The sequence below is a fragment of the Falco biarmicus genome, chromosome 16, assembly GCF_023638135.1.
Source record: "Falco biarmicus isolate bFalBia1 chromosome 16, bFalBia1.pri, whole genome shotgun sequence".
Classification (NCBI taxonomy): Eukaryota; Metazoa; Chordata; class Aves; order Falconiformes; family Falconidae; genus Falco; species Falco biarmicus.
In genome coordinates, this window is record NC_079303.1 from 2963937 (window position 1) to 2982271 (window position 18335).

At 42.4% G+C, this 18335-nt stretch overlaps 1 protein-coding gene across 7 annotated transcripts in view; it reads left to right on the forward strand.

Annotated features, from left to right (window-relative positions):
* ILRUN (inflammation and lipid regulator with UBA-like and NBR1-like domains) overlaps positions 1-18335 on the forward strand; it is a 32850-nt gene that overhangs the window by 8999 nt on the left and 5516 nt on the right. The window contains exons 1-6 of one of the 7 annotated variants that reach the window (XM_056361291.1): positions 3193-3320; positions 5907-6061; positions 9702-9899; positions 12261-12589; positions 13001-13108; positions 17506-17721. In XM_056361291.1, coding sequence (XP_056217266.1) covers positions 5971-6061; positions 9702-9899; positions 12261-12589; positions 13001-13108; positions 17506-17562 — 783 coding nt within the window. In that variant the 5' untranslated portion in view covers positions 3193-3320; positions 5907-5970 and the 3' untranslated portion in view covers positions 17563-17721. Of the gene's footprint in view, positions 1-3192; positions 3321-5906; positions 6062-9701; positions 9900-12260; positions 12590-13000; positions 13109-17505; positions 17722-17755; positions 17994-18335 lie in introns of those variants that run through there. The other 6 variants (XM_056361285.1, XM_056361287.1, XM_056361286.1 and 3 more) reach the window with 6 other exon arrangements.

Here is an 18335-nt window from a genome sequence, read left to right on the forward strand (position 1 = left end):
CCCCCCACACCCCTTCAGCTCTCTCCAAGGCTTTGAGTGAGGTGCCTCCTAGTTCGGGAGCGACCAGGATGACTGTTCATGTTGTCCCAGCCTGTAGTGCTATCGTCCGGTTCCCCAAAAGCTGGGGCAAATAAAATCCAAATAAGATGCTAGAGACCAAGAGACTAAAGAGAGTGGATTTAGCATTGCCTCATTTGGATGTCCTCCATATACATTTTTAGTCTCTCCCACCTGTATCACGTAGAGATGTTCCATTATTTAGGAGTGAGAAATTATCCATCTGCCACACTATTTCTTTTGCACATTTCTTTCTGGTTTTAACAATAGATACCTCATGGGCTATCATGGTGCCTGGTTACATACTGCATTCGGAGAACGAGAGAAAGCTCTGTAAAGGTGGAGGGTTCAGTTACAGAAAGAGTACATGGTGTTCGATGTAACATCATGTTCTTGAGATTTTATTGTACTTTCATATTGCTGCTTAGTTTTTGCATTGCATGTTTCCAGGAGAATAACACCCAAGTTGCTTTTCTCACGACAAAACATTGCGCCATATGCGAGTGCTGAGGATATACAATGTGTATATGTTACAGCTTGGGCACTTGCCTGGCTTTTCCATCCCTCCACAGGAGAGAAATGTAACTGGGCATTTGCTTTATTACAGCTGCTCTGCACAACGAAGTGACAGAGTCCATTTGTCAAAGTGCTTTCTACTTGACCTAATAAATGTCCTCTGCTACTGTCTGTGTATGATCCAAGGGCTACATCCTGTGTGAAATCCTAAATCGAAGGCTAATGGTATTGCACTGAGAAGTCTAGCCTTTGCTTTTTCCAGCAAATCAGGAGAATCAGCACTGGGAACTTTCTCCCGTTAACTGGTGATAGGTGGGGTGGCCGTAGGAATGGGCAGGAGCTGGTAAGAGCAACACTTGGATGCTGCAATTTGAGCCTAAGCTGTGATTTGATTTGAATTTTTACCCCAAAAAATCTTTTTTAAAAATGAAATTTTTTTTCTTTATCTTTCATCAAATAATTTGACAATAAATGAAAACCTAGATTCCTGTAACTATTCCTAGAGTTAAAAATTTAATTTTAAAATAGTTGTTTTCTGCTGTAAATGTTACTTGCAGTGTATGTTTCACCACATACATTAGACAGCGTGCACATCATAAGGGATTTTTTTTTTTAGTAGAAATCTTTAAGCTGCTGGATTGTGAAAAAAAGCCAGAATATGATTCCCTGTGTCAGCCATGCATGATAGTTGGTGGGAGAGGTGTGTGGGAAGGTTACAGCTCCTGAATGGTAGAAGATTCCTCTAATTCGCTTTCTGCCTGTTTTGAGAATATCTGTTTGCCAGGACTCTAGTGTTCGTCGTCTCATATGTTAGGGCGACCTGTTTATACAGATTTCTTTCCAAGATGCTTACCTTCTATACATGGAAAGAATCATACACTTTATTGGTAACAGAAGGATTAGGTATTGTGCATATGCTCTGCTTTGCGTAAGGCCACAGTGAAGTGACCCTGCACTTCGGTTTCTTCATTCTCCTAAAAAAAAAAAAAATCTGATTCAATTAATCAAACACAAATTTCCAATTACCTGTATATTGCTCTTTGTTTGCACAACAGTTAGGTTTTACAAGGAGGCCTCCAGTTTGTGAATTGATTTGGAAGATTTTCTTTTATTTTGGAATACTGTGTGGTGACCTAGTTAATTGAGAGTAATTACTGTCTAAATATATTGGTTTAACATAACAAAAGGCTGTCTGGAAAAAAAACTGGGAAGGGAAAGAATGGCTCAAGATAAACCACCTCTTTGCAAACACTTAAGAGTTATTAAGGGACATCTCCAGAGCTATTAGCAGAGAAGGCTTTAACTTCGCTATTGTAATTTAGCTCCTGAGGCTTGAAACAAAGCAGCAGAGCAAAGGAATTGATCTGAAAAGGAACGCTTTCTCTGGTTCTGTGGGTAGCATTTTGTTGGGAAAGCACTTGACACGTAGGAGTCATGCGATGCCCTTGGAAAGGAAGGGGTAGGATGCCAGTATTTAGCATGGATTTGGTTGATAATATGGAGCTATAACCTTTATTTGCTGCCTTTCCCCCTCTCCTCTTTCCGGAGCCTTGCTCTTAGGACTGAAATTGAGCACTGTGTTGATTTTAAGTAGGCTCACCTGGTCGCTGGGGTGACTTCTGATTGCAGGCTTTTTTTCAGGAGTTAGAGCCTAAATCCTGTCAGACCTGCTCTGTAAGTATGGCAGAGCAGGACTGTTCTAAAAATGGAAAAATTGCTTAATTTAGGAAAGGTAGGGAGGGCCTGACACCTGAAGGGCTATGTTAAGAAAGAGATGTATGGCCATTCCTGTAATTAGGAGAGATCAGTCATGTAAATTACACTGGCTGGATCTGGCATGCTCATCTTTGTTTCGAAGTTGTTTGGTTTATAATAGTAATTTATCTCATATGGCAGAGAGCAAAGGGGTAGTGTGGTGCAAGTGACACCTCAGGAGTAAAAGAAAGCAGGCTCGGATGTGTAAGCAGAAGCCTTTAGATGATAACCCCTTCCTCTCAGAGCTCTAACTTTTTGTTCCTGTCCCTGAAGTATCTGCAGTCGGTGCTATGCAATTACAGCTGGGGCACAAAGGGGAAGACCTCAAAAACCAAGTATATCTATTTAACGAAAAAAAAAGAAAAGAAAAGAAAAAGACAAATTTCAGGGCCTTGAGTGTGTTTGACCTTGAAGCCATCTTTCTTGTTAATGCTTGCATGTGCTTGTAAACTCCACTAGTGTTGTGCCTATAGCAGAAAGGCAGAGCAGCGAGGTATACTACTTCAGTCTCAAGAACAAGAACCTGCAGATAATCAGGTTGCAGACAGTTTGCAAGTGGCATGCGTTTTTCCCAAGCAGTGCACTGCATTCGGAGTGGCGGTGGGGTGTTGGTAGTAGGGAAGGAGGGGGAGCACTGTGTCGTGGAAAGACTGGGAACAAAGCTAGCAGTGATACGTTGCTGGCTTTTCTGGTTGTGTAAGCAGGGAGCATGACTAAAATGTGAGCACTGTGGGTATCTCTTGCAGCAGAGCAGTGCCATACGGCCTCTCAGTGGCTATCTCTTAGGGTTGTCTGTGTCAAAGAACGTGAACTTAAGTCAGATTTGCTTTGTCATCCTGACTTTGGCTCTTGCCACTTTCAATTTCTCTTTAGTTTCTGGAAGTTTCTTCTTAATTCTCTAGTGGGGAAGCAAGAGATGTATCCAAACAGACTGAAGGGCTCATTCCCAACAAAACTTGCTGCGTGTTAATCAAAACAGTGGGAGCGGGAAGGTAGGTTTGTGAATATCTGATCACAAACGGGTGGCAGATCTGTTTTTCAGCATGTGTTCTTTAGTTAGCTTTTAACTAAATGCTGCAGAGGGCTGGAGTTGTTTCCCAATGGCAAAGCAAGCAATGAAATATGACACAGGGAGGGGAAGAGGGTTGGCAGAGGGCCTATGTGCACAAATAGCCCACTACCTTTTGAAGCAGATTTGCAGCCAAGCAAACAAAAAAACAGTGCAGACTGCCTTACAAAGAATTACAGTGGAAATCTTCTTCTTGGAACTTTTCCTTTTCCCTCTCAATGTCAATATAAACTCATTATTGCTGATTCCAGAATCCTAACTTGCAAGATGTTGTGGTATGTCTGAAAACGTATTTACATGGTAGTGGATTAGGACAAGAAAGAGCTGTGTTGCAGTCTTTTATACTCTTAGAATACCTTTTGCCTTGGATTGCTGTTAATACAGGGAGGAATCCTAGTGAAAACTAAACTCTAGATCATAGTGTTAGCTGGTTGAGCGAACAGGAGTCTCTTGGCACAGCCCTGTTGTGAGTTATGTAAATCTTGTGCAGTGTATAAGCAACAGGCGGTTGGTGACGTAAAACTGAGCATTTGTCTCTATTTATTGGCTGATGTGACATGCACCCTTGCTGTAGCATTTGACTGAGCTGGCTGTATTAAATATAGCCCTGACACTCCTAAGTAGAAAATACCTCAAGCTGAAAAATGGTTTCTGGTCTGAAATGAATTGTTCTAAATCTTAGACGGTGGCTCTTTTGTCTCCGTATCAAAGTCCGTTCCATGTTGATGGCGAAAGGGCTCACTGTGAGGCTCAGCGTGCTGAATTTGCCGATCGATTGTCATGGCCATGTTGTGCAGAACATTCCTCCAGTGCCTCCTAATGCTTTGGCTGTGCTCTGGGAGACTTAGCGGGATGTCAGTAGCTCCTGCCGTTAACACAGTGTGATTATCTTCTGTCATTCGCAATGGATTACCAAACTGATACATCTGTTGTTTAGGTCCTCTCCCACCCACCCCCATCACGGGTGGCTCGCAGATCTGCCTAATGCTGCTATTACCCCCTTTGACCCAAGCTTCAGTGCTATTAGCTACTATGCTTTGGGTCCCCTGTGTTTTCTGTGAGGAGAAAGCGGTGATGCTTCTCCCATGCAGTCCTGATTTTATCCAGAATGTCTGATTTTTTTTTTAATTTTTTTCCCCCCATGAACACTGTAGGAATTGAACAGGAGGCAGTTTCTCTGCTCACTGTTTTGAGCCTCTTTCCAGCTGGCAAGCAGTCCAAAAAAGCCCTGTGTTTGCTTTTTCTCAGGGTCATACTGCAAACGTTTCTCTTGCTTTCACCTTGGCTTTCTGGCTTTGCTTTAGACACATGACACTCCATCACACAATACAAACCCTCAGTGTATCGCTGTACTTGGTAGTGCTGCTTCTGACTAGCCTTCTGCATTTGTTTTAGGTGGTGATTCCCAGTTCTTGAAGGTTTTTGTTGGTGTTTTTTTTCTAGCCTGCTCAAAAAAGCAACACAGATTTTTGTAATCGTGAATAAAAAGCAGTTGTTATGCCCATTGCATTTGGTGAGATTTTACTCATCTCCATTCTCACGGCACCTGCTCACAATGTGTAAATTAGGGCCACAACCTCACAGATGTGTAAACAGAGGAATTACATGACTTGCCAAACACTTACGTAATAACTTAATAGTATATCGTGGAACGGCAGCTAAGACTTATGAATCCTCTTCCTGTTTGACTGTTCCTCTTTTCAAATTAATTATCACATGAGTTTCAACTACACCACAACTCGGGAATCAATAGCATTTGTGGCTTTCTGAAAGTCCTTAATATATCACAGACTTCCACTGTCATTTGTCTGTATTCAGTAAGAACTTCTGACTCAGATGGTTTGTAAGTTCCTTTGAGCTGTGACTATCCGGAGCTGAGCAGGCACTTTAGTGATTAATAAATAGTCTTAGAGTATGCGTGGCTCATACATGACCATATGTTCCAAAAGCAGCCAGACTTGAGTTATTATCCATAGCTACTGATGCCCTTTGGCCCTCAGAGTTATCATAAGAACGTTCTTTGTGTTTTGTTCATCTTATGTTCCTTTTGGACCTTTTGTGCTAGAATAAAAAAAATGGAGAGGTTCCCTTTCTGAAATTAGCTCAGGAAATTAGGCTGATAGAAAGAAACTGCCCTGTTGTTTGCATGCTGCTGTGTGGCGCTTCCCTCGGTGTCTCTTGAACTTTTTGGCAAATTTCATAAAGAGCTAATAGGGTAGAGCTCTCAAAGACTTGTAAGCTCCAAGATTTCCAGTGAAAATGATGCAGAGTAGAAAAGTAGTCTAAAATATTGTCCCTGGCAAGTAAAATGCTATATTTTGAGCTCTGTTATCTTGGCGAGTCCGTGTGTGGTAGAGATAAAAGCTTTAAAAAAAACAAACATGTGCAGCAGAGCTAATATAGTCTGGCTAATATTTTCGCTTAACTGTTTAGGATGACATATGTAAACCTGTGAAAAAGACCTGACCCACCTGTACTTTAGGCTATAACCTGCTTTTTTGCTTTCTAGGAATCTACAAGCCGCTATTGGAGCCTACTATGATTTTGAGAGTCCAAATATCAATGTACCCTCCATGTCCTTTGTTGAAGATGTCACCATAGGTGAAGGAGAGTCCATCCCTCCTGATACCCAGTTTACAAAAACATGGAGGATACAAAACACAGGTAAGGCTTTTAGACTGTAGCAAAACCCATGTAGCGTGTATTACGTGAGAGGATGGCAGATCTAGTAGAAGAGATGCTGGCAGGAGGTTCAAGTGCACTTAACTTGGAATAGAGCCACCCTGTCAACTGAAGGAGCTAGCCTGCCAACCTGTGCGTATTCCCATTCTTACGTTGGCACAAACATTTTGTGGCGAGATGTGCGGCTCAATTCACCGGTCTTATTCCTCGTGCCACCACACCAACAAAAACTCTAGGAAAGATAAAAGAAACTGAAGTACAACTTGGGGGGTTATTTTTGCTTTTTTAAGTATCTAGATGTGAAAATTGATGAAGACTCCTTAGCTAGTCATGGTTCTGATCACTTGATGCAAACAAATGGAGTATGTTTTTAAGTCAATGAAGAGATTGCTTTTAATCTCCAAGCTTTTTAGCTGGTGACCAGCCTGCATATTACCACTACCCTTCATCACGCCATTTCTCTGACCATCCTTGTTGTTTGGTCGTTTGGCTTTCCATGGAATTGTGGTCTCTGTGAAGGCGGTGATGCGATGATCTAACTCTGAGAAGAGGTAGAGATTTAAGGGTAATGTGGCAGGTACCCTATTTAATATGCTTTTGACAGAATTGCTTTTTCATGCTCCGAGAGGATGCAAGGCTGGAGAGACCACATTCCAGCATGAAATAAGTCAAAACAGTGACTGGGATCCAGGAAGTGAGACTAGGCAAAATACATTCTCGGTGCTTGATCTTGTTGGGATGTAGTCAGAGAGAAAAATGAGATCTGTGGATGCAGAGTGGAATACCTTGTCTTCAGGTGTTGCAATGACAGGATGTTGCATGAATGTTTAAGCTGTGTGTCTGAATGTAATTGACCTGCTTGCACTTTTGTGAAGAAGAATGATAGAACAACAAGGTATAATATCATGAATCATCACGAGTAAAGTTCAGTTGTGTTAGTATTTCTGCTTGTAAATAACTGCAGTACTCGAGTGCTGTACGGATTTGTACTGAATATCAAATTATAATAGAGAGTAAAATTGTACTAAAAAAATCTAGGAGTGTTTCACCAGGACATGAGAGGTGAGAAGGGGCGGGGTGTAAGAACACTAATTTATAAAGACTGTGTTCTAGAGAAAGATCTTAATTATTTGCTTTTTCTGCCTCAATTTTTTTGATTTAGCACAGTGGCAAGGTGACATGTATAGCTTGCTTAAACTCCAATAACATGAAAAATTGGCAGTTTTTTTATAACAGTCTCACATACAGGTCTTACAAATGTAGTAAGTCTGACAGGTCTTGTTTCTCTACTGTTGGTATCTTAATTTGCGTGTGTTATGACCACACCTCCTCCTTTCTCCTTTCAGACTCCTTCCTCTCTTATTCCTCTGATGTACCCTTTCCTGCATGCAAATACAGCCTTAATTCAACATCCTAGTTCAAGCACTAATTCATTATTCTTGGAATGTTTGACCTTCTGAAATCCATGGGCCTTCTAAAACGAGGAAAGGAAGTTAGTCTCGACTTACGAGTTCCTGGCAAGGCCAACATTTGTTTTGGCTTCTGTGTGGGTTAAAGCCTGATTTCTCAAAACGTACATCTGTACTCTTAACAGTGGTGCTGGAGGCTAGATCTTGTTAAAACCATGCTGTTGAGGCATGTTTTAGTTAAATGCAGCTTCACATACTGTGTTATGACTGTGCAGTTTAGGGAAGACCATGGCATTTTAAAACCATTTTATGGTTTAATTAAGGTACAATATCAAAGGACTGTAGTGTTTCCAGATAATATCTGCTTGTTAGGTAGATAACTGAAGCAAAGCCAAGGTTTTTAACAGCTCTACAGGAACCCTTGATTAAATGACTTCAGTTCTAGAACACGAAATACCTGAGGCATGTGTCACCGAAGCGTTTAGTGTCTGACGAGTATGACAAGCAGAGCTCTGAGAGATTGTCAGTTTTAAGCAAGCAGGCAGTAAGCTAGGTTCAGTTAGGTTTTCATATACGTTATTAAAAACTAATACCCTGTTCTGATACCTTCCAGGACAGTGCTTGGCTTGTCTGCCAAAAGACCAGTTTGTATAGTAGAACCATTGCTGAAAGAGCAGCAGGATTTAACAGACTTGCTTCCTCTTCCCACTCTACCCCCAGCTGCTGCTGGCTCTGTAGGACAGTTACTACAATTTATCATCTCCTGAGAGATGAGTGTACCAAAATAGAATGACATAATCATAATTTCATTTTATGGGGCTTATCAGTTGCAGCGTTCTAGGCACCTTGCAAGCCTAAAGCCATTAAAACCGATAAAAATCACATAAATTATTTAAACTAAACCGTGTTGCTGGGCTGCCAACCTTTTCAGATGAGACTTCATACTCAACTCCCACACGCCATGGTCTGAGGTCACCTAGTCACTCAGCTCCTCTTTCAGAGACCTCCTTATCTCAGCACTGTTTCCAACTGTAGTGATATATCCCCCACTCTGAATATCTCACTTTACTTGTTCACGTCATGCTATCCCTGCCAGATTGTGAATTTCACAAATAAGGACTTGACTAGAAAACCAGTCTTTGCCATGTCTTCACTGAAGTATCCACAGGAATTAAATTAGGAGGCGAGCTTTTGCAAAGGATGCTTTTTGGGGTAACCTAAGGTCAGATCAGCATCCACTTTCTCGTCTTAAACTAGACATGGAGTGGTTCCAAGCCTCTTCGTTCAGGCTTTCCTTTGCTGTTTCCATCAACCTCAACGAAGCATTAGGTATTCTCAAAGTCATTGGCTTAGTCATGTCACATTACTGGGGAAGAAGCAAAAAAAAATGCTGCTAAACTGATTTTTCACTAGTCTCAGAAGCACTTTTCTTTTTGTCTGCCCCCGTATTTGTTATCTTTGGTGGAGATGGCTGTGCTTGCATGCACTGTTTTCTCTACCTCTACAGATTGCCAGGTCATGCTGTCAGTCCCAGTATCTGCAGTCTAAACATTGATCTCCTCAAATAAATCATATGTTCTCAAACCTTTCCACCTGTGCACAAGGCTGAGGGAAGGGTTGGTGAAAGAAGGGAAATAAATCCATCTACAAAATAGTACTAGCTCTTCAATTATAGTTCAAACTGTGAGTTCCTCCTGAGACTGCTAACAGGCTTAAAAAAGAATGAATCCCTGAAAGAAAATGTTCTCGGCGCTTTGTATTAATAATGTGTATTTTGATGTCACAAGACTCAGGAGCTGCATGTAGGGAGGCAGGAAGAAATGAGGAGGGGGGGAACCCACCGAGGGCTGACCTCATCTTTGTGTCTAGCATTGATAAAATATATATGTGTGTTGGTTATGTTGATTTTCTTTTTTTTTGTGGCTGTTACACTGTGATTTTGAGAATTTTCCTGTGTAAAGAAGACCTAGGGATTATTCAAACAGAAATATGAATTGTCCTGCTGGTCTCTAAATGGACCAGTTAAGCTTTGTGTGAAAACTATTCTTCTTCAGCATCCATCGCTGGCTGTGTTATGTATATCTTGGTATTCCTTTGACTGTTCAACAATTGCACAACTGTTTTAATAAGCATGTTTCATCCAGTCTTACACAAACAGACACAGAGCTTTTCCTGGTGCACTGTCAGTAATTCTTTCTTCTGTTTAATCCCAGGGACAGAGGCGTGGCCCCCAGGGGTTTGTCTGAAGTATGTCGGGGGAGACCAGTTTGGCCACGTAAACATGGTGATGGTCAGGTCCCTGGAGCCCCAGGAGATTGCAGACGTCAGTGTTCAGATGTGCAGCCCCAGCACAGCAGGAATGTATCAGGGACAGTGGCGAATGTGCACTGCCACAGGACTCTATTACGGAGGTGAGTGATCCCTTTTTGCGGTTCTTCAGGCTTTTCTTCCTCATACACCTGCTGCAGACGAAAAGGACGCTCCTGGCCCCTTGCAGATGTTCTCCTGATAACCAAATGGTGACAGTACAGGTCTGCCAGCTCCGAGACTAAATATAGAAAACAGAATAGAGAAAACATTAAATGAACTACTATGTTGTCTTGGTCAGCGCAGATATGTTTTCTAAACACTGGAACAAATTATGGATTACACAAAGCTCTGAGAAACAAAGGGACTTGCATTTCTTTAGGAGATTCTTTCCAGTTGGTCCTTGCTGGGATTCTTTCGCGGTGAACTCCATAAAATCTACATACGTAAAAATCTATGGAAGTTCTGAAAACCTCATCTGAGAAGTTCAGGCCTGGGTTTTAATACAGTAATTTAATGCATCTGCTGTGAACCATATTTCTGTATTTAAAAAAAAACACTTTTTGATATTTTGCCTGGTGCCTCAGCCTGAGCCACCAACATCTTCATTCATTTTGAGTCTTTCAGTCATTTTTAGCCAGCTTTAGTTTATACTGAGAACATCTTTGTATCTGTTTTGGCAGTTGGGATTATCCCAAGTTACATGGGCTTGAGTGAGAGATGTTAGCACTTGAAGTCAAAAATAACTCTTTGCTCAGAAGTAGGGGGGTCTGGGCGGGATTGTTGGGAAACGTGCGACTCCTCGGTGTCAAAAGGGGATGTAACTTGTCCCTGGAGAAAGGGCATTAGTTCCTCTGCGCAGGTTGGAAGGCCTCCTCAGCTTACATTCCCTGCCACAGCCCCGTGTGTGTGTAAAGCCGAGTGTTTCCCAGCTGCTGACAGTTAAAAATCTTCCTAAACTTCCTGAAGTTGCACATTTTGAAAGGAAACAACCAACAAATGAAAATCCCTTTGGCTATCGAGTTCTGGCTCAAAGCTACCCTTCCCCCGCTGTATAATTAAGGGCGTTAATGCTAGCCGGCCCCCAGAGGTCAGGCCCCGCAGCAGCGTGAGAGCCTGGCGAGTGGCCGGGGCTGTTGCCCGGTGGTCTTGGGGGGCCACCGGGGCGAGCGGGCCGGGCGTTGTGCCGCGGGCGGGCAGCAGGGGGCGCCGCAGTGCCGCTCCGCGGCGGGGCCGGGGATGGGGGCGGGCGGGCGCGGGGGGCACGGGCTGTTGTGGCGCTTAGTGGGTATTTACGGGGCCGTTACGGCCCCGGCAGGGTGCTGGGGACCTTCAGCGAGTTGCATTTGTGGAAGGGAAAAAAATCCCGCTGCCTTTAATTGGGTTGTAAAATGCAAAGTAATGAGCCCGGCCCTGATAAACCTGGGGAGGGGCTGGGGGGAGAGCTGGGTGAGTTAATGGCACACAGCAAAAGTACCTGCTGTCTGCTCCCGCAGGCCAGCAGTGGCAGCACGAAAGAGCCTCTCGTAGGTTAACGCTTGACTGCAGAAAACCTGGAAACGATTACATGTGACATGAGGTGCTGTTATTAGATCTGCTGAGATGAGATAAGGTATTGCTGCTGTTCTTCTTTAATTCTCCCTCTCCGTGCAGCAAAACAAAAGTGGAGCACGTTTAATGGAGAAGTGGAGAGAAAAGAAAAAAAAGGCAGGAAGGCTGAATTTGGATACATACCAAGAAATGTATTTATGTAAATAGGCCATAATGTTTGCATGAAGTGTAAATGAAATGGTAAGTAAAATAACAATCTTATCTATGTACAAGAGGCAGACATGCATTAGGTAAGAACTGTAAATACGTTCCTTATACTAACCAGTAGTTTGTGAATTTGGGTAATAGTCTACCAAGACTGGGTGTCTTATCCACCCACTGTGAGTGTTTTGGAACTGGAATAGAGATATCTTGCAGTGAGTTGTTATAAACATAGTTACCTTCTAAGTCACCCTTTTGTTGTTTTATTTTAATAGTCAAGCCTTTCAAAGCTAAACAAAAAACATTGCCTTTTCTGTACCGTCAGAGCAGGAGATTGGCAGTGATATTTCCTGGCTCTCATTTCAGTCTTGCTGCATAGCCTTGGATAAAGTCACTTAAGGTTTTCTTTTTTCAGTGCATCCTATTGGTAACCTGAAGGTATGGAACTTCAAGTTGCCATCTCAGTTTGCGTTTTTTATGTTCTTAGCTGCTTCATGTAAGTTCAGTGGGAGTAAACGTTGCCTGGTTTTCTTGAAAGATTGGACACTAAATTAGTGTTTAATCGGTACTTCTGATGCTTCATAAAAATGTACTTTAAACGATCAGTCTTTTTTTCATTCTATTGTGAAGGATGGAATTCACGTTCTGTTTTTCTCCTTCCCACTTCATAAACTCCATCTAGTGACAACCTGAGTGTCTGTGTTTTCCCACAGATGTCATCTGGGTGATCCTCAGCGTGGAAGTTGGAGGACTTCTAGGTGTAACACAGCAGCTGTCATCCTTTGAAACAGAGTTCAACACGCAACCGCATCGCAAGGTAGAAGGAAACTTTAACCCATTCGCCTCTCCACAGAAGAACAGGCAACCAGATGAAAACAACCTAAAAGACCCTGGGGGTTCCGAGCTAGGCACAATCAGCAAAAACACATGGGGGCCTGCTCCCGACCAAATCGAACAAGATCAGAATGGACTGTCACAAAACTCTGTAAATCTCTCCCCCAGCAGTCACTCGAACAACTTGTCGGTAGTGACATACAGTAAGGTAGGTGCCCTGGGAGAACAGGAGAATGGGTAGGTGATGAGACTGTGATGTATGTAATAGTTCTTCGTTACAAACTGCAAAGCCCTTCCCTTCTGCTTCTGCCAGACCTGCTAAGGAAGGTTTTGAATTTGACTGTCTGACTCTGCCAACTCCTCATGTTATATTAAAATATTTTTGCCTCTGATAGACTCTACCAGATCTACCTTTTTGTTTTTGCTTCAAGTCCTTCTTAAAATTTATATAATCTTGTCTGGGTGCTGTAACTATTAGTGGCTGGAGCCCGCTCCAGTTGCGTGTGCAAATAAGTCAAAATATCTCTCTAGATGTGCTCCTGAGTTTTAAATAATTTTGAAAAGAGGAAAAACAACCACACCCCCAAATTCTAAGATTAACCAGATAACTTCTTTTTAGCTGGTGTGGGGAGACTACAGAGCTCAACGTTTTGATCCCAGAAGCTACCTGTCAGGAACAGTCAATCAAAGGACTATTCCTGTCTGTGTCCTTGTCTTGTTTATAATTGTAGGTAACTGAAATTATCTTTACTTTAAATCTCTCATAAAAGCTTGCTTGGTGGATGCTATATGAGTCTGAGTGATATTTTGACTGTTTTTATTTGCTTGTGTGTGAAAAATGAATTGCAGGATTATTTACAATTCAGAATCCACCTGTTAATGCAGCCAGTATGTGTAGGTGTGTACTGTCGTATGTCAAACTAGTTTGATTTTTAAAATCCTTTAAAAATGCTTTACTGTACTTTAAGCAGGCTGTGTAGGACAATAACACTTGGTTGCTGAATGACTTAATAAAGCCCTAATGTTAGTTCACCTACAGCACTTTAGTTCCTAACTGGATGAACTGCCTGTCCTCTACCAGTGGATCATATTTTAGTGACCTACTTTGCACCAGGGCTATGCATTTTTTTACCGATGGCATGCGCGGGATTAACTGTTTGACAGGCTACCAATCACCCTTCTTGTGTTTTGCACCTCAAACATAAATTGCTATAAGCTGTATTGGCTCCTGCTTCGAGGTTCTTGCACACTAAAAGTGAAATGGATGGCTTAGGAAATGATTGAAAAATAAAGCCTTTCACCGATCAGTTCAAATACAGCCTGAAATTAGCAGTGACTGAAAGTCACTGCCTTTTAGTGGTTGCTTGGTGGATAGCAGTGTTCCCTGAAGGGACAGGCCATTGTCTGACTGCAGAGGCTGTCTAGATACCGGTACAGCTGCTCTGCATAAACTATCTCAGGTGCTTCAGGCAGGGAGTACTGCTCTATGGCTGTCTGTTGTCACCAGCAAAGATTGGTAACAGCTCCATGTATCAAGTTGATGAAAAATAAAAATCACTTACCAAGTACAGCTTTGGTGAGTTAATGGACTTACCTAAGCCTTTCATAGCTAAAATACTAGATTTAATTAAATTCCACTTTTGGTGGTCAGCTTTAGGCTGGAGGTGGCTTTTTTTTCCCCCCCTTGCCTATTGTCTGAGTGCAGAGCTTGGCCATTGCTTCGTAGTTGATTTGCACTTGCAGGTGGATAGATGTGGAACTGCTAATACATGCACTTCTGAGAAGGTTCCTGTGTAGAATTTCTGGATGTGAGGTTTTGGCAGTAACGTGGCCTTCAGTTTTCGCTAGGTCTCTCTCCCCGTGGTATAGATCCTTACCCTTCCTAGTGAGAGGAGAGTGGTGTGGGCACGAGGAGGTAACGTGTACTGGCAGACTCTCTTGGCTGAGGAGTAGATGCTTTCTTTTCTAGGAACACAGGTATAAGAGATACCTGTTGGCGGTGCAGAGGGCATAGCAAAGGTCAGCTGTACCATGGGAAAGAAAAGCCAAAAAGGAGAGTGAAGCACTACCAGAGAGGATTTCACTAAATTTAAGTAAGTTGGTTTAGCTAGTAACCCAAAGTTTAAGATGAGTACTCTTAATGAGATGTGAGCCATTATAATCTAACCTCAGATGTAGGGTGAGTGGCCTTTCTTCCCTTTGTTGTTGTTTTATTTTGGGGGTTTTGTTTCTTTCTGTATTTACAGAATATTCTTGGGTAGACTTGAAGTGGATTATCTGAGATAAAAGCAAGTTTCTTGCTTCAGAAGGGATAACTTTACGGTCGTTTTTGGAGATGGGTGGGGTACGTGAAAGGTCATTGATTTTTTGAGGGTTGTCTCTACTACAGTGTTTCTATTTGTGACATAATAAAACAGCTTTTCCTTTGGAGGCCATTATTAAGGTAGGTCTAAAGATCAGAGTCCTGTTCCAGCCTTGCTCTTCCTGTCCAGGCCAGGAGGTGTTCTGCCACAAACTTGCTATTTGTATTGGTACAATACTGTTTCTGTAGTGAACAAGTTTGAGTAGGTTTGACATCCTGGATACTTGGTCTCTTTTAAAATCACCAGGTGAACATGCTGACCTTCCCAGGTTTAGGTCTAGCAGCACTATTGCATGCCTTCTTCCTACAATCTGGAAAAGATGATAGTTGTGGGTTTTTTTCTAAAAAGGGGTAAACTGGGAATACCACTTAAAACGGAAGAGGACTTCTTGAGAGGTCATACTGGCACTATTAAACCACCTGCTCAGCAGATGGTATTCCAGTACCTGTTAGGAAAAGTCATACCTGGCCCTTCTTCCCCACTTCCCCGGGGACTTGACCTGTACTCTGCTGCTTGAGAGGGGGAAAGAAAACGACTACATTTGGAGCTGTTGTCTTGTGATCCACTGTTGATGTGAAAGGCTTTATTTCAAGTTGTAGGAGCAGACAAAGGAGTACTGCGGGTTGGTTACATAGTTGTACATTAAGATTCCTGGATTGTATCTTGGGACCTCTAGTATTTTTTGTCTGCTTCCATGTATCAGGAGAACGAAGTGAATCCCTAGTCACGTTTGATGCACCATTTGGTGAGATATAGCAAAAAGGATGGGTAAGGTCTAGTGAAGGCGTTCAGAAGGACCTATGTCCTGTATTGAGAAGTAAAGTGAGCCCTGAAATATCTCTCAGATCACTGTGGAGGCTTCCTCTCTGCCAAGAGATCGTGGAGGACCCATCATGCAGTTGCATGAGACCATGAAACCTTTGAGATAAAACTGGCAGTTTCCGGCATCTCCAGCTGGAAGACATACTGGAAGTTGCCAGACCTTGTCTGTATTAATTCTCCCTTTGGTGCAACTGAGCAGGTGTGACTTGGCCTCTGAATTTCCCCATTGGAGTCAGGATGGTAATGACACTGATGTGCCATCTGCTGCTGGATTATACAAGTATATCAATGTTTCACAAGTGGAAACTCCAGAATGCTTTTTTTATACAGTAGCACAGAGTAGGTGGTTTGGATGCTCCGCACAGTGAAACAAAGTTACCTAGGAAAAACCAAAACAAGAGACTGAGTTCCCTATAAGCAGGCGAGATGAAACCTGTGATACGGTTGGAACAAATGGAGTGTGAGCTTTATTCCTGCTGTAGTGTACGCCTTCCCTGGGTCCACCCTGCGCACCTTATCAAATAAACTGCTGGAAGGCCGTAGTTCAGGGTCTGTGTTCAGGGCATTGCTTTAAGCATGTTGTTATATCTATTCCCAGTGGAGTTTTTGCATGTTCTTAGAATTAAAGATGTGCTTAAGGATAGGATGCTTATCTCAGGACAGGGATGAGCTGTATTAGAGGCCAGATATACCCATGCATGGGTATTTTATTCTCCTCTTTGGCAATCGCTTTCTCTCTGTATCCTCGAGAGAGATGAGGCTAATATAGCTTCCTTCTATTTACTCGCTCCTGTCTCATAGCAACACTGTCGAGGTCACTGCTGCTCTCTTGTGACAGTCTTTTACATTAAAAGCGCAAGATGCAGTCTTACAGTGCCTGGGGAATTAAATTTCTTAACTGAGGAAAGAAACATACAGGTTTAAATGCCTAAAAAGATCTGAAGTGGATAGCCATATACTGACACTCAGATTGTACTTGTCACCTCTATGTAAAAAAATACATATATATCTCTCTCGAAATCCGTTGCCCATATGAATTGAGGAATTGCTGCTTCCTGTGTAATGCAGAAAACTACATGTGGAAGTTCTGATTCGGCAAATATTTGCCCGTACAGAACGATTTGCATAGTCACTGCCATAGCAGAGGGTGTTCTATAGCTTGTCTGGTTTTAATCTGTTCTGTTCATTACTCATGCTACTCTCAAAAGCCCAATGAAATATAAGCATATTTGCAGTTCACAAAATGAAAATCACAAAATTAAACCACCTTTTTTCCTGCTGTATCTATGCTCCCTGTCTTTCTTCGTTCTGTGTGGAGCTGAACTCTGATCCGTGCTACTTGACAGCTTTCTATATGTAAGGGGAAACCAAAGCGTGCTGTATTCTTAGAGCCTTTAACTGGCTTCCCCTCTCTGAGTTTCAAAGTTGCTGCTGTTTCTAGGTGCGTGCTTCTTCCAAACCAGGGTGCTCCAATTTGCATATTTTTGGAGTACCTCTGTACACTTCAGACAATTTTTTTTTTTCCACTGGAAAGTATTTGGGTCCCAACTCTTATTTGTGGGTAAGGTGCCCCAGAAACATTTGCATCCATGTAGAAGAGAGGTTCCTCCCATCCTGGTGTTTGGGCTTCAAACTGGGCTAGTTGACTATGTGGTTAAATTAATTTAGAACAAAATGGGAGAACATTGGACTCAACTACCATAGCTACTCTTTGACAGCCACACAGCTGCGTAGCATCTGCAGGCTAAACTGATGTTGCATGAGCTGGTTTGCTTATCTGGTGAAAGACTAATGTGTTTGGATGCTGCATGTTAGCTCATCCATGAAAACCGACAGTCCGTGTGCTTTCAGACTGTGGGAAATGTGAGATAATCTGATTTTAGCTTAACTTTGCTCCATTGCAGGCCAACAGAGTTACCCTGTTCTTTTATCTCTGCAGACTAAAAGCACGCCATTGATTAAGTTACAAGAGCTAAGTTGTTGCATGGTAACTTAACCGTGTACCTGAGCCCTCATGTACTTCATCAGCTGTGTGCATCTAAACCAGCCCTAGGAGTGGCTGCACTGTGAGAAGATTCTTAACTGCCTGGTGGTCTTAACTGCCACGCCATGTTTGCACAGCATGCATGGAATAAAATAATAATAATAATAAAAAGTGCTCAATACTTTGTTCTTCTGTTTGTGTTCAGTTTACGTAAGTTAGTCAAGAAAACTCTGCGTAGTTTGGAGAAGCACTGACTAGGAGCGGCCCAGGAGGTGACGAGGAAACGGGGACTTGTAGCGTTGTCTGATGCTACTGTCAGTGTACACTGGGAGACTCCTGTATTGCTTTGCAGCTGTGCATCAGAAACTCCTGTCTCTCTTGAAGTGTACCTTTTATTGATCTTGACTCAGTCACAAAGGTGAAATAAAGATAGCTATTTGAAAGCCTGTGTTGTGATGGTTTATGAAAGATTAACTCAATCTTTGTTTTATTTCTAGCGCAGGTGCCTTCATTTAAAGAGCTCAGTATTTACCAAGGCCTTTGACTTTCCAGAATGTCTCATTTCCTTTCTAGATACAGAAGTCAAATGATAATTTATACCAATAATGCGCATGTAGAATCTTTCCTTGGAAAAACACGGTCCTCTGTTCTCACAGACTTTTATCTGTATGAATAGCCAGTATGCTTTCACTAGCAAGTTAGCAATTACTTCTGTGGAAGATACTGGAAGAATTGAAAGTAAATTTGCAAAGCTGCAGCTGAGCTTTTCATGAAGACAGTCATGT